Raw genomic sequence first — 17169 nt, 5'->3', positions numbered from 1 at the left:
CCACCCTTCAGTACGTGGCCTGGGGGACAGACAGCAAAGTACAGTGTCAAAGGTCCACGGGTGTGTTTCTGTTGCTTTTTTGCTCTTGCTCTTCATCTTCTTCCCCTCCAGTTCCCAGGTGATAAAGGAGGAGGAAAAACTGGCTTTAACTACCATGCATTCTTTCAAGTCTGTTGTTTGTACTTGAAATCCTAGCTATTGACACTCAAAATATCTTTTTTCTCAAATTATGATTGTTGTAATGAGTTTCAAAAAACCTATTTTGAAATTCATCACCTCTTTTTTCTCTTTGCATTTCTACTCCATCAGACCTCCCTTGAATCAATAACATGACTGCCCCAAAGGGCAAATGGATAGGATTGAGGAAAAGGTACCACAGACGAAAACATATTGGTTGATTCTTTGTGTATCTTATCCTACTTACAAGCCTCAGAACTTTCTAGGGCTCAGAAGCAAACAACCACTTCATGCAGTTCTTGCATTGTAAGGACCGGTAATGAGGTATCTCAAATACATAACAAAATGGAGTCCAGAGGGATCAAGTGACTTGCTAAGTTCATGCAATTAATACAAATAGCACCAGGGTTCAGATCTCAAGTTTACTGTTATTGTTAATGCACTCCCCTTGCCCATTGAGAGAAGGAAGGAGGAAGAAAGGAAACATATAAGGTGTCACCTAATCTTTAAAGTCCTAGGAAGAAAACTGATGAGAACAGTTTGTTCTTTAAAGCTGGGTCCTTTAAAAGGTCACATTGACATCTGATGTCCAGCAATGGAAAAATGAATATTGCATAAACCAGTCAGTAGTTCTGAAATTCTGCTCCTTTTCAACACTGGTTATCATTCTTAAAAATCATTAGTACTTAAGAGAGGTATTCTTTTCTGAAGCCATCAAAGAATTGATTAAATACATACAATTTTCTCAATGTTAAGTTTTTCTCAAATTATTATTTTTTCTTAGTTGTTGATGTTGTCTACCATGTTTCTCTGTTCAAATGTTACATTTAATTTCACATATCCCTGAATAAGTGATCAGTTTTACCATGCACATGTCATGTGGTAGATAAGCTACTAATAAAACCAAGAGTGAAGATTTAATAAGCTTTTGGGCACAGACCCTACACTAAGTGCTCTACATTAATTACATGGATTATCTCACTTAATCCTCAGGACAACTCCGTGAGGGTGAGACCACTGAGGAAAATAGGCTAAAATAGGTTAGGCAAAAGGCCCGCAGACATATAGCTAATAAACGGCAGACCCAGGATTAGAAGCTATTATTAAACATATTTTTAAATGTCTAATTTAATTTGAGCATGTGTTAGTCATGTTTTATTCCAGCAAAATTGTTTCTACAGGTGGCATTAAGCATTTTGTTAAATGATGATTTTCTATAAAGAAGTGCTCTTTATAGAAATCTGCACAAAATTACAAACAACAAATACATGAGAAAAGGAACATATGACCATAAAAGTTATGGTTCAGAGTATTCATCATGATCTTCAATAAATACCCATGGGTTTCATTGAGATGGCATCCTGCCAAACTCAATAGTAGGAGAATCAGAGTAAGCAGCTAATTTCAATGCATATAGAAATGGTAAACCTCAACCCAAAACATGACAGTACATTTCTATTATGTATATGTGCATCTTAATAGTTGTCTGTTGGCACAATTTTTCATCAAACCTATTACCCTGGTATTTAGAATGAAAATAGGATGTAATTAAAACTATTTCTACCCCAGATTTGTGCCAGCCTCTGGGATGTGGTGATCCTCACTGGACAGTCCTTGAGGATTCCATCCCAAACCTGAGTTGCAACGATACAGCAGTATTAGCTTGTTAGTTGGTCAGTCTTATCTGACTCTTTGTGACATGATGGACTGTAGCCTGCCATGGCTCCTCTGTCCATGGATTTCCCAGACAAGAATACTGGAGTGGGTTGCCATGCCCTCCTCCAGGGGATCCTCCTGACCCAGGGATCAAACCTGGGTCTCCTGCATTGTGGGCAGATTCTTTACTGTCTGAGCCACTGAGGTTTCCCTAGTATTATCTTAGGAGACAAAATAAAATTCTCCACCCAAATCAAGCCATATTTATTACTCATGTAATATTTTTATTAAAATGTAAGACACATACAGAAAAATGCACAAATCATTAATTACACAGTTCAATGAATTGTTATACATCCTTGTAACTAATACCCAGATAGAGAAACAATGTGAATAGCACCCAGAAGTTCTCCCTTGTATCGCCTTCCATTTACTACTCTCTGCCCCACCCCTCAAGGGTAATCATTATCGTGGCTTCTAACCTCACAGATTAGTTTAGCTGTTTTTGAACTTTATAGAAATGGAGTCATTCAGTACCTGTTCTTTTTTGTCTGGCTTCTTTTGCTCAGCATTATGTTTGGGAGCTGTATCAATGTCGCTGCATGTAGCTGTAGCTCATTCATTCCTCACTCACTTTTTGTGTATGCCAGCCTGGCAAACCAGACAATTCTCCTGTGTGACTACTGATGATTATACTCCTTCATTGCAAATTAATTGAGCAGATAGATGGATACATTTATTAATCTCGGTAAGCGCAGTATTGGATGGAAAAATGCACAGGGCATCCTAAGAGATGGTTCTTTTCATTATTTAACACTGGTATTTGACTTTCAAGGTTGTGCTTTCCAAGCTCTTTCAAATTCGTCATTTTGCAAGGTGGCAATATAGAAACCATGATACTATGCCATGGGTATGAAAGTAAAGCACAGAGAGGGCAACAGTTGCCTTATCTCTACCAGCAAGAACCCTTGGAGCCCTCACATTTGCTACGTGAATTCTATTTATACCCCTTCTTCCAAAGCTTGCAGGGATCCCTGAAGAAAAGAAAGACCAAAGTAAGATGGACTTTTATTTTCTCAGACAGAAATTTAGATATTAACAGATAAAATCCTTTGTTCAAAAATATCTGATATGTATGCACAAATGAAAGAGATAAAAACAAACTTCCTCTGGATGAAGAGTGAGGAGAAAATAGAGATCTGTCCCTCTGCCCTCCTCTCCTCAGCAATGGCAGCTCCTGGTGGCTTCTCAGAATGTCTGACATCTTCCATAAGCATGCTGCATGCTAAGGCATGCTCAGTTGTGTCCCACTCTTTGTGACCCCATGGACTGTAACCTGCCAGGCTCCTCTGTCTGTGGGATTTCCCAGGCGAGAATACTGGACTGGGTTGCCATTTCCTCCTCCAGGGGATCTTCCCGACCTAGGGACTGAACCTGCGTCTCCTGTCTCCTGCATTGTCAGGCATGTTGCTTACCACTAGCACCACTGAAGCACTTAATTCCATCCAGGTCAGATAAATGAGCAAATGCTTGACTTGTGCTTTTGGACTAGGGTCTGAGGCTTCTTTCTGATGGGTGACCAAAAATTGCAGAGGTAATTCCTTTTTGGAGGCAATGGCTTCCCATCTTATCTCCTTCAAGAACTGCTGAAGGCTTTGTCAACTGAAAAAACATTCAACAAACTGAAAGTTGAGAATTATATTTTATTCAGTGGACTTGTGGAGAACTGAAGCCCGGGAAGCTGTCTCTCAGTTAGCTCTGAGGGACTGCTCAGAAGAGGTCAGGGAACAGCCAGGATACATAGGAATTCTGAACTTAAAACCAGGTCGTTGGAACATTGAACGATTACCATTAATGAAAGAAACCAGACATCCCAAGTTAATGAATTTAGTTTTTTTCTATGTATTGGAAGAGCTTTTCTATGTATTACAAGAGTCTGGGCTCATGGAAATCATTCCTTTGATATGCATCTTAGCTATCCAGCACCAGTATCCTGTTCTTAGGCTTTTTATGGTGGCTCATTGGGTAAAGAACCCACCTGCAATGCAGGAGACACAAGAGACACAGGTTTGATCCCTTGGTTGGGAAGATCCCTTGGAAGAGGGCATGGCAACCCATTCCAGTATTCTTGCCTGGAGAATTCCCATGGACAGAGAAGCCTGGCGGGCTACAGCACATGGGGTCACAAAGAGTCGATGGGACTGAAGTGACTGAGCACTCATCCTGTTCTTTCCCATCCCGAGTCCCCTCAGGGTGCACTGTTGGGGTGGCTGCAGTGGCTGAGGGCTTGGGAGTGGGCAGCCTTTTTGTCTTCATCCTGAGTTTCCTCAGGGCTCACACTTGGGGCAGTGGTAGTGGCTGATGGCTTGACAGCCACAGCATCCTTTGCTTGCTGATATGGCAGGCTACATTTTTCCATCAGAGCTTCCGCTGCTATTTCCTAACACTTTCTGTAACCTTTCTTCCTACCCCTATTGGCTAAGTCCAGATTTGATGTGAATCTTCTTTATAGCACAAAGAAAAAAATGAAAACACAACAAACTAAACCTGGATTGTTAGCAAAATGACTTCTAGTCAAAGTAAGAGTATGACTTCAAGTAGACCAGCCAGGAGGTCTTAAACTGCTTGAAACCTTCCTCCACAGCCCCCAACCCTCAGTGGCATTTCCCTATGCCAGGCACATAGTAGGGGCATAATAAATACTTTCTTGATGAATATGCAGTATTCATATTTGTTTAGGTGATTTCCCTTGTTTAGAAACAGATTAAGTGCTCAAGAGTGATTCATAATTATAATCATCACAAAATCCTATTAGCTCACTTAACAGATAATAGAAAAGTCCATTAACAAAATTAGGAGATGTTTGCAAGTAAGAAGAATGGGTTCTCTCCCCAGAGTCAAAATCCTTCCTACATTTGTTCAACAAGTTTGTGTTGAATACTTACTATGTGAAAGATAAAACTGAAAATGTTAGCTGCTCAGTAGTGTCCAGCTCTTTGCCACCCGCCAGGCTCCTCTGTCCATGGGATTCTCCAGGCAAGAACACTGGAGTGGGTTGTCATTAACCTTTTCCAGGGGATCTTCTCAAACTAGGGATCGAACCCAGGTCTCCCCCATCGCAGATTGATTCTTCATCTGAGCCACCAGGGAAGCCACTTACTATGTACCCATATTTATTCTAGGTTCTTGAGACTAATATTGTTAATGCAAGTTTGTGTGCCCAATGCAGTGAGCCAAACAAACTGAAAGGTCAGAGTTTGGAACAGGGAAAGGTTTATTGCAGAACCATGCAAGGAGAAAGGTGGATGATGCCCTAAACGCCCCGAGGTCCCAGAAGGGTTTCAGCAAAGCATTTTTAAAAGCCAGGTGTGGAAGCGGGGGTCACTAGGTCTGAGATCAGCTTGTTCAGGGTTCTCTGACTGGCTGATGGTGAGGGAGCAGGGAGATGTCACAAGCTTTATCAACCTTTAGGCTCCAGGAGGCCTGTGGCTTTGTATTCAAGGTCTTCAAGTACTTAACACCTTACTTTTGTTGGAGAGAGGATGACTTTTTACATCTCCAAAACAACTCAGGAAATGTGCATCAAATACCAATACCTAGGTACTTCAGAGAGGAGCTAAAGCAGAGCATACAGGGGAAGGCCTTTCCCTGAAGGCCCCTTAAGGGTTCTGCTTGGTTATAACATATCAGTGAATAAAAGATAGGAAAATCCCTGCCTTCATGGAGCTGAGATTCTAGTTGGTATGCAGATAATAAACAAGAGACATAATAAATTGTAAGTGAATGATGTATCATGGTGGATGGTGATCAGTGCTCTCAACAAAGACAAGACTGCCTGCAAGTGAGGGAAAAATATGTGTCCTTTTATTTGGACTTTGCCTTTTACTCTGAGTAAACAGGGGAATCTTTGGAGGGTTTTGAACAGAGGAGGAACGTGGTCTAACTTGCATTTTATTTATTAAATTAAAAAGAAGATTTATTTTCTTGGCCATGCCACATAGCATGTGAGGCCTTAGTTCAGCATATGAGCTCTTAGTTACCCAAACAGGGATCAGACCCATGCTTCTTGCATTGGAAGTGAGGAGTCTTAACCATTGGACCACAAGGGATGCTCCTAACTTCCATTTTAAATGGATCTCTCTGCTCTGTTGAGAATAAACCAGGGCACTGCTGCTGCTGCTGCTAAGTCACTTCAGTCGTGTCCGACTCTGTGTGACCCCATAGATGGCAGCTTACCGGGCTCCCCTGTCCCTGGGATTCTCCAGGCAAGAACACTGGAGTGGGTTGCCATTTCCTTCTCCAATGCATGAAAGTGAAAAGTGAAAGTGAAGTCGCTCAGTTGAGTCTGACTCTTAGCGACCCCATGGACTGCAGCCTACCAGGCTCCTCCGTCCATAGGATTTTCCAGGCAAGAGTACTGGAGTGGGGTGCCATTGCCTTCTCCGAACCGGGGCACTAGGGGTGGAGAATTCCATGGACTATACAGTCCATGGGGTCGCAAAGAGTCAGACATGACTGATAGACTTTCACTTTCACTTTTCGGGGGTGGAAATAAGATAGAAGCAGTGAAAGCTGTCAACAGGTAGGTACAGTATATAGAGGCTGGGGCCATGGTGATGGCAGATTTGGGCCAGATAAGAGGGCTAGATTCGGGAAATATTTTGAAGGGAGAGTCAACAAGATTCCTGATGTATCGGGTAAAAGAGAGGTGTGAAGGATGACTTCAAGGTTTCCATCTGAGCAACTGTCAGCAGGATGGAGCAGGATAGAGCCAATCAGGCAGGATGGAGATGAAGTGTTTTAGAAGTGTGGAGTTTGGGATGTCTATTAGACACACAGCAAAGATGATGAAGAGGCCACTGGGTATTAGTTTGGAGTATGGGAGTGAGATGTGACAGAGATACCTAGAAGTCAGTCAGTTCAGTCACTCAAGTCATGTCCGACTTTTTGTGGTCCCATGGACTGCAGCACAACAGGCTTCCCTGTCTATCACCAACTCCTGGAGATTGCTCCAACTTATGTCCATCAAGTCAATGATGCCATCCAGCCATCTCATCCTCTTATTGTCCCCTTTTCCTCCTGCCTTCAATCTTGCCCAGAATCAGGTTCTTTCCCAATGAGTCAGTTCTTCACATCAGGTGGCCAAAGTATTGGTGCTTCAGCTTCAGCATCAGCATCAGTCCTTCCAGAGAATATTCAGAACTGATTTCCTTTAGTATTGACTGGTTTGATCTCCTTGCAGTCCGAGGGACTCGCAAGAGTCTTCTCCAACACCACAGTTCAAAAGCATCAATTCTTTGGCACTCAGCTTTCTTTATGGTCCACCTCTCACATCTGTACATGACTGCTAGAAAAACCATAGCTTTGACTAGACGAACCTTTGTCAGCAAAGCAATGTCTCTGCTTTTTGCTTTTTAATATGCTGTCTAGGTTGGTCATAGCTTTTCTTCCAAGGACCATGCATCTTTTAATTTCATGGCTGCAGTCACCATCTGCAGTGAATTTGGAGCCCTCCCAAAATAAAGTCTGTCACTGTTTCCATTGTTTCCCCATCTATTTGCCATGAAGTGATGGGACTAGATGCCATGATCTTAGTTTTTTGAATGTTGAGTTTTAGGCCAGCTTTTTCACTCTCCTCTTTCACTCTCATCAAGAGGCTCTTTAGTTCCTCTTTGCTTTCTGCCATAAGGGTGGGATCATCTGTATATCTGAGGTTATTGATATTTCTCCCAGCAATCTTGATTCCAGCTTGTGTTTCATCCAGCCTGGCATTTTGCATAATGTACTCTGCATATAATTTAAATAAGCAAAGTGACAATATACAGCCTTGACGTACTCCTTTCCCAATTTGGAACCAGTCCTTTGTTCCATGTCCGGTTCTAACTGTTCCTTCTTGATCTGCATACAGATTTCTCAGGAGGCAGGTAAGGTGGTCTGGTTGTCCCATCTCTTGAAGAATTTTCTAGTTTGTTGTGATCAACACAGTCAAAGGCTTTGGTGTAGTCAATAAAGCAGAAGTAGATGTTTTTCTGGAACTCTCTTGCTTTGTCTATGATCGAATGGATGTTGGCAATTTGATCTCTGGTTCCTCTGCCTTTTCTAAATCCAGCTTGAACATCTGGAAGTTTTCAGTTCATGTATTGTTGAAGCCTAGCTTGGAGAATTTTGAGCATTACTTTGCTAGTGTGTGAGATGAGTGCAATTGTGCAGTAGTTTGAATGTTCTTTCTAAAATTAAAAAAAAATTCACTGTGGAATGCAAAAAAAAAAAAAAACCAAAACATGTGTTAAAGGCTTCACTGGGTTTTTTCATGAGACTTCAGGTTGAGTTTCTGTTCATAGGTCTAATACTTCTTACAACACAATTCACCATGCAATTAATGATTTCTCTCTTTCTCACAGGAAACAGGTAGGATTAGAATATTGTGACTGTTGCATATTTCCCAAAAGACAAGTTAGGTAGAAAAGTAATGTTTCCAAGGAGGGAAAAAGTAATGTTTGCAAACTCCCTCAGACAAGTCTCTATCTTGTAATTATACCTTTACATTGTGTATGTATATATATCTAAGAAAGCCTGCCTATTGAACCTTTCTCAGATGATAGAGTAAAGTTCTGATTGGATGTCATCATTTCCCATAATTTTGCCCCAGGGTGTGTGATAAAAGGGTTCTCCTTGTTCCGACAGAGTTTAGCTATGGCTTGAGGCAGACCCCTGTCTGTCATCCTCCCAGACCAATGGGATGTGCTATGAGGGTGGGAAAGGAGCCAGCTTCATCTGCTTAGATGTCTGCAGTAATCTCACATTCCATGGAGGGTTGAAAAGTGGCGAGGGTAATATGTAAGTGGTGCTTAACTCTGTCTTGGTTGGAGGATAAATAAAACGGTTGAATGACCTTTGATCTCACTAACTTTTGAAATTTTATTTACTTTTGGCTGGGCTAGGTCTTCATTGCTCCATAAAGGCTCTTCTCTAGTGGCAGAAAGTGGGGGCTACTCTCCAGCTGTGATGCACAGAGAGCCATCACAGTAGCCACAGTACTCACCACTACTCTCCAGTGTGGTGGCTTCTCTTGCTGCAGAGCACAGGCTCTAGGTACATGGGCTTCAGCAGTTGCGGCTCACGGGCTCTAAAGTGCAGGCTCAGTAGTTGTGGTGCATGGGCTTAGTTGCCTCACAGCGTGTGGGATCTTCCCAGACCAGGGATTGAAATCATGTCCTCTGCATTGGCAGATGGATTCTGAACAACTGGACCATCAGAGAAGTTCGATCTTGCTGATTTTTAGAGAACTGAAACTGCCATTTCAATGCTCACTTTATTTTCAATTTTTTAAAAAGGTATAATGTATATATAGGAAATGCACAGATCTTAAGTGTGTGCAATTCAGTAAGTATTGAAGAATACATATACCCATGTATTGGTATGTAACCTTACCATGTCTGTCAAGGTATAACGTACTTCTGTTACCCCAGAAAGTTCACCAATGCTCTTTCCCAGCCAATCACCCTCTCCAGAAGCAACAAGTATTTTAATTTCAGCCACTCTATGTTTGTTTCACCCATTGTAGAACTTCATATGAATGGAATTATACATTATGTACTCTTTTGCGTCTAGCTTCTTTCATTCAGCATAATGTTTGTGAGATTCATCCATGTTGTGTGTACAGTTCATTTCTTTTAATTACTGAGCAGTGTTCCATTGCCATCCATGACATCCCACACTACAGTTGATGTTCCCATTTTCCTGGTGGACATCACTTATATATTTTAAGATTAAAAATGAGATATAGCCTCCAGAAAGGAACAATGGCCCATAATCACACAGTTCTGAAAAGATGGTGGAGAGATGGTCACACATCTGAAGGAGAGTTAAGTGCTAGTACAGAAAATCTCATATACTTCTCTCAGCTCCTCATTTTGCTTTCCCTGGGAATTCCCTATTAGAGAGGCTGGTGAGATTGAAAGATTTTGACTTTTCAATTAAGATGGTGCTGAGACCTCATGATTTTGTTTGCTACTTTAATTCTTTTTTTTCAAAAAGCCTTTCTTCTCTCTCTTTTACTGCAGGCTTTGCACTTCTGGGAGGACACCCTTGTTTTCTTACTACGGACGATATTCATTTGGGTGTGAATGAAAGTCTCACAGATACAGCCCGGTTTGTAAATCTTCTCTTGGAAGCTTATTTCACAATTTATGGATACATCTTAAAAAGAAAATATGCTTCACTTTAACTAGCGGTTTTCCCTCTCAGCATCCTTTGGACTGTTCTGTTTTTGTTCTTTACCTTTTTACCTGATGTCCTGAATGAATTTCTCTCATCTTCTGGCCACTTTCCTTGGGTTAATTTTTTTTTTTTTCTTAGCAATTTGAAGAGGCTTCTGATTATAGAATTTCAAACTCCAGGAGATTTAGTCATCAAGCATGACTCTTATGTTTTTCAGCTGAAGAAATGGAAGGCCAGGAAAATTGACATGTTCAATGACCCATAACCTGCTAGCATCAGAGCAGGAAGTAATATTGAGGGCTAACATTTATTGGACATTTATTATGTGTAAGGCATTGTTCTGACTCATTTAATCCTTATAAAAACCCAAACAGATTGGCATAAAGAAGGGAAACAACTTTATTAGGGACATACTAGCTACTATAAGACAAAAATCTCAAAATGTCAGAAGCTTAACATAGTGCAAATGTTCCTGATTGATAAGACAGAAGGAGTGATTGTTTATGTGGCCATTTAGGGACTGGGGATGAAAATGGCTCTGCTATCTTCAACATGTGGCCTCCAAGGTTATCCTAGGTGTCAACATCCAGCCAGGTGCTAGGGAAGAGTGCCTGGGGACAGGATGCTCACTTCAAAGCCACCTTAGCAGGGAAGCAGCACAATCACTTCCACTCACATTCTATCAGCAACTCCTAAGTAGCTCAGCCCTACCTGGATGAAAGTAGAGGTGAGAAAAGGCTCTGAATCACTATACTATAATTAGAGACTGAAACATAGGTCCTCTGACTTCCCATGCAGTGCTCTCACCATTGTATCATGCCTGATAGAGAAATACAGAGCAAATGTCTGTGTTTAAATATCTCACACTTGATATCAAAGACTAATGATTATTTTCTGAAAACAATATGTCATAAAGCAACTCCCTGCAGACACTGCCTGCTTTTTATGGCCGATACCCTAGTATGTACTAAAGAATCCACCTCATTTGAATTGCTGAAGAGATTTGAAATAACTCATCTTTAAAACTTTTAGTTATGTTATTTAAGATGAGACAGTGTTAGTATTAAGCCGTGTTGTGTTCATCTTCTGGATGCAAGGGACAAGAAGAATAAATAAACATAAAAGAGTTTTTCTTCTAAATATGCTGTCACTGGTTAGAATTCTATTTGCCTAATAATTCTGTTTCCACCAGAGTGAAATATGCTTTGTTCCAGAATAATATTACAAGCTGGTTAGGGGATGAAGCCAGGGACACAACCAGGAAAGAAGTTTCAGTGGGGATCCTCTATATAGGACCAAGTGAATGACAGTGAGTGTCACATGTGAACTAGTGGTTGGAAGAAGGTACGGTTGGAGAAACAGATGAGCATTCAATAGAGAGTGAAGGAGTGCAGAAGTGCAGATCGGCAGCCAGAAAGAGGTCAGGGCCCAGAAATCAGGGGAGTGGGCGGGACCTCCAAAGCAAGAGACAAATAGCCAAGCATGGGTTGAAAGCGGAGGACGAGTGTAAACATGTTCTTTTCTGTGCTTGCTCACCACACAACAATTGCCACTGGAAGTCCTTCATTAGAGGAGCTCTACACAGATCCTGGGAAAAACAATCACAAGTTCTGCTAGTGGTAAAGAACCCATCTGCCAATGCAAGACACATAAGAGACTTGGGTTTGATCCCTGAGTTGGGAAGATCCCTTGAAGGAGGGCATGGTAACCCACTCCAGTATTCTTGCCTGGAGAATCCTGATGGACAGAGGAGCCTGGCAGGCTACAGTTCACGGGGTTGCAAAGGGTTGTACACGACTGAGCAACTAAGCATGCACATCTCATTGTGGGAGAATTGCAGACTGAACGCCAAAGAATTGATGCTTTGGAACTGTGGTGTTGGAGAAGACTCTTCAGAGTCCCTTGGACTGCAAGGAGATCCAACCAGTCCATTCTGAAGATCGGCCCTGGGATTTCTTTGGAGGGAATGATGCTGAAGCTGAAACTCCAGTACTTTGGCCACCTCATGCGAAGAGTTGACTCATTGGAAAAGACTCTGATGCTGGGAGGGATTGGGGGCAGGAGGAGAAGGGGACGACAGAGGATGAGATGGCTGGATGGCATCACTGACTCGATGGATGTGAGTCTGAGTGAATTCCGGGAGTTGGTGATGGACAGGGAGGCCTGGCGTGCTGCGGTTTATGGGGTCGCAAAGAGTTGGACACGACTGAGCAACTGAACTGAACTGAACTGAAACCTCAAGGACCAGAGAAGGCAATGGCACCCCACTCCAGTACTCTTGTCTGGAAAATCCCATGGACAGAGGAGCCTGGTAGGCTGCAGTCCATGGGGACGCTGGGAGTCGGACACAACTGAGGGACTTCACTTTCACTTTTCCCTTTCATGCATTGGAGAAGGAAATGGCAACCCACTCCAGTGTTCTTGCCTAGAGAATCCCAGGGATGGGGGAGCCTGGTGGGCTGCCGTCTATGGGGTCACACAGAGTCAGACACGACTGAAGTGACTTAGCAGCAGCAGCAGCAGCAAACCTCAAGGACAGGTACACTTAGGGAGGGACAGGAGTAAATTGTTAAGGTACAAGGAAAATTAGGGTAGTGCAATATCATAAGAGGCTGGAATGGGTGATGGAGATATCAGAAATGGGGGGTGGGTAGAGTAGATACTGTGGAAATCTGACTCTTTTGTGCACCCCATCACTGCTTCATCTGCCCAAATACCTGACAAACAAGATATGGCTGAGATTCAGAAATTCACTAAATCTAAATTGAAGAAGACAAGGGAAATCCACCGCCTTGCACAGAAGTAATTGAACAGGAGAAGCAAGGAAGTGAATCTTAATGGCATCGACCCTGCCAATATGCACAGTACAACCCATTGCAATTGCCTCCTTACTTTTTGTAGCAGTTAAACTCTGTGAGATGCAAAGAGATTGGATGATGTTTAAATGATAGTGCTGGCCCTTTGGAATTGAGGCAAGCGTACACCTGACATTGATTGATGGTGTTGCTTCACTAATCTGCCTGTCTGGCTGCTTTGGGGGCCTGGTGGAACAAAAAAATAGTGACTGCCCACTGGTGAAAAAAACCTGATGGGGAAAATACTGAATATGGCAACAGAAAAAAAAAATAAAGCAAATTGGGCCAGTGTCCTGAAAACTGTTAAGTGCAATTTCCAAAATGTCATTTATTTAATCAAATGATTTAATTATTCATTTATTCAAAAATATTAACCCAATGCCTGATTTTTCTTCCAGGTGTTGGTTTAGCACTGAGAATAAAATGCTGATCAAATCAAACAAAATACTTTTTCGAGTGGAAATTATATTCTAGAGGGAGGAGGCTTTCAATAAACAAAAAATAAAGCATGAATACAATAGAGGGTTGAAATAAGTGCTATGATGAAGTCAAAGCAGGGGGATCTGTGGGTAGAGTGGGGGCTCCTTTAGATTGGGTGGTCAGGGAAGGCCTCTCTGAGGAGGTGACTGTTAAGGGGAGTGCTCACTGAAAAGATAGAGCGAGGTATTAAAGGCTATAGGGAAAGCATCTCAGACAGGAAGAGCTGCTGGTACAAAAGCTTAAGGCAAGAACAAGTTTGATGCACTGGAGAACAGAAGGACAGCTAGCAACGTTTTTATATCAGCAAATAAACATAGTTTAAACTTGCAAATTTAAAAAGCAATGTACCCTTACAAGCTGGTCCTGTCTAAGACACCAAAAGAAGGAAAAACCAGATCAAGAAGTAAAAGACCTAAATACACATTCAAAATAAAATGTATTGCTCTTTTCTTGCATGCATGCTAGGTTGCTTCAGTCGCGTCAGACTCTTTGTGACCCTCTGGACTGTAGCCCGCCAGGCTCCTCTGTCCATGGGATGCTGCAGGCAAGAATTCTGGAGTGGCTTGCCATGCCCTGCTCCAGGGGATCTTCCCAACCCGGGTCAAACCTGCATCTCCTGCAGCTCCTGCATTGCAAGCCGATTCTTTATTGCTGAGCCACAAGAGAAGCCCCATTGCTCTTTTCTTACTTGATTACAATAATTAAACCTGTTCACTTGTCAAAATGTAGTGGGTGAGGGGGACAGGAGACTTCCCTTGCAGTCTAGTGGTCAAGACTCCAGAGGCACGGGTTCAATCCCTGGTTAGGGAACTAAGGCCCCTGCATGCCATGTGATACAGCCAATATATATACAGCTGACTCATTGGAAAAGTCCCTGATGCCTGGAAAGATTGAGGGCAGGAGAAGAGGGCATCAGAGGATGAGATGGCTGTATGGCATTACTGATGCAATGGACAAGAACTTGGGCAAACTTTGGGAGATGGTAAGGGACAGAGAGGCCTGGCATGCTGCAGTCCATGGGGTTGCAAAGAGTCGGACATGACTGGGCGACTGAACAACAACAGCCAATATATACAGCATATATATATACACACACACACATATATCATTGGTGAATTCTCTTTAGCTAAGTCTTAGTTGAGTATCGTATAATCTGAGGGCACCACTGGGGAGTGAAAGGGAGTGCTCAGATGGAGCTGTTGACTGATATTGTGGAGGAGCTGGTATGTCAGGGTCCCAAGACCAACCCCAGGTTCAATGATCCATTAGGAGGATTCGCATGACTCAGGATATGGTCATGGCTAAGATTCATTACAAAAAAAAAAAAAGGATAGAAAGCAAAGGGAAAAGGCACATGGGCAAAGGCCAGGGGAGACCAGGCACAAGGTTGCAAGGGTCTTCTCCTGGTGGGGTCAACAGTTCATGCTTAATTCCCCCAGCAATCAGCTGTGGCCACATGTGTGAAATGCTATTTTTCATGGAAGCCCATTAGACACAGAGTGCATAAGACTTTTATTGGGGACTGGTCACATAGGCACCGTCTGCCTAGCATGAAGCCAGCTTCTAGACTCCCAAAAAGATTCTGTTCAGCATAATCCATAGTATTTTTACAAACAGTTTAGGGAGTGAGCCATCCTTATCATTTCTGGGAATGGTGGAAACCCTCCCACCAAAGTTCAAGTTCCCAGATGCCAGCCAAGGACCAACCTAGGAAGCAGGCCTTTTAAAGACAGCCATCTCAGGACTGCTGTGTTAACTCTTGCCCCACCCCACCCCCCCCAACAAATGGGCCATGATTTCTCTTCTGAATTTTGCTAAACTAGTAAGGACGTGTATCCTACACCCATGGAAAGACAGCCTGAAGATTCAGTATGGATCCTCAGTTCAGTGTGGATCCCTGTAGGGTCAGTCTCCCATTGGTGAAAATTGACCATTGCTCACTTCCCTCTTTAGAAAAGTCTCTCTTAGTGACTCTTTTCCACCCCTAACATATCAGAAGCTACAAAAGATATACATATGTATTCCATTACATTTGCTTCAAATCGGGTGTTATTTTCAGATTTTGTTAATTCTCAGGTGCTCTACCAGGGTCAAGGGTTGGATGTTCTATTTTTCCCTTCACTCCGGGCTTGTCTTTTTAGATATGACACCTTGTGTGTGTTAGTCGCTCAGTCGTGTCCAACTCTTTGTGACCCCGTGCATTGTAGCCCACCAGGCTCCTTTGTCCATGGGATTCTCCAGGCAAGACTACTGGAGTGGGTTGCCATTTCCTTCTCCAGATCACTTACTCTTTGGAAGTTTAAAAATGGATGAAACTTAGCAACAGCAGTGGGACATTATCACTCCACTTTCAAGCCTTTCTGTTTCTTCCATAATGACAGCTGTTCATGCCTAATGCTCTGAGTCCACTATTGAAAGGTTCATAATACAATAGCTTCACAGTCATTTTCACTTTAACACAGTACTTAGTAAAACAGCTTCAGGAAACGTGTATGAAAGGCACCATATAAAACCAAATAATGTAACATTGTTCTACTCTAATTAAGTCCCCTATAGAGGTAATTTACTTATGGTAGTGATTGCTAAAGTGTTTTCTGTCAGTGTAAAACCAGTAGGAAGGAAACTCAGCATAAACCACTGTATTAGTTTCCTAGGGCTGCCATACAAATTACCACAAACTTGGTGGCTTAGAAACAACACAGATCTATTCTCTCACAGTCCTGGAGGCTCCTGTTGCTGCTGCTGCTGCTGCTAAGTCACTTCAGTTGTGTCTGACTCTTAGCGACCCCATGGACTGCAGCCTACCAGGCTCCTCCGTCCATGGGATTTTCCAGGCAAGAGTACTGGAGGGGGGTGCCATTGCCTTCTCCAGTCCTGGAACCTAGAAGCCCCAAATCCACATGCCAGCAAGGCCATGTTCTCCCTGAAGGCTCTAGGGAAGAATCTTTCCTCACCTCTTCCTAGCTTCTGGAGGCTCTCAGCAAGCTTTGGCACTCCTCAGCTTGTAGCTCGGCTTGTAGCTTGTCACTCCAGTCTATGATTCCACCTTGATCTTCTCTGTATATCTCTGTGTTTCTTCACCTCTTCTAAGGAAAACATCTGTCACTGGATTTAGGGTCCAGCCTACCCCAGCATGACTTCATCTTAACTAATAACATTCGCAAAGACCCTACTTCCAAACTCTGCCCCATTCTCAGTTTCCTGGTAGATATGAATCTGGGGGACACCATTCAATCCATTGGGCTTGGGGGTGGCTCAGTGGTAAAGAATTCACCTGCCAATGCAGGAGGCACAGGTTCGATCCCTGGGTTGGGAAGATCCTCTGGAGAAGGAAATGGCAACCCACTCCAGTATTCTTGCCTGGAAAAAATCACATGGACAGAGGAGCCTGGCAGACTACAGTCCATGGAGCTGCAAAGAGTCAGACATGACTTAGCAACTGAACAACAACATTCAACCCACTACACAACCACATATCCATATGGCCCTGCAGCAATGTGGAAGGGTTTCAAATCATTGTCATTCTGGTAGTTCAAATAATGGAAGTTACAAAGGAATTTGTGGATGAGACACGGTCCTTAAGAGTAGGAATGTGAAAAAAAAGAGTAGGAGTTAAACTATTGTCATATTGAAAGGAATGTTTTGAAAAGCTGGAATACTGTTCCTAAGATATTTATAGTAATGATTTTAGGACCAAAAAAGGTAATCTTATTTATGTTTCTTGGTAAAATGTTTTAAAATGTTGGTACATAATGGGAAATATGTACCTAACTGGATACTA

The 17169-nt window shown here is 42.6% G+C and overlaps 1 protein-coding gene across 1 annotated transcript in view; it reads left to right on the top strand.

The window, feature by feature from the left end:
• The window catches only part of OTC (ornithine transcarbamylase), a 76549-nt gene that overhangs the window by 18649 nt on the left and 40731 nt on the right, over positions 1 to 17169 (top strand). The window contains 1 exon segment of the mRNA NM_177487.2: positions 9897 to 9984. Coding sequence (NP_803453.1) covers positions 9897 to 9984 — 88 coding nt within the window.

Source organism: Bos taurus, chromosome X, assembly GCF_002263795.3.
Source record: "Bos taurus isolate L1 Dominette 01449 registration number 42190680 breed Hereford chromosome X, ARS-UCD2.0, whole genome shotgun sequence".
NCBI classification, from domain to species: domain Eukaryota; kingdom Metazoa; phylum Chordata; class Mammalia; order Artiodactyla; family Bovidae; genus Bos; species Bos taurus.
This window is presented reverse-complemented; position numbering and strand designations above follow the sequence as displayed.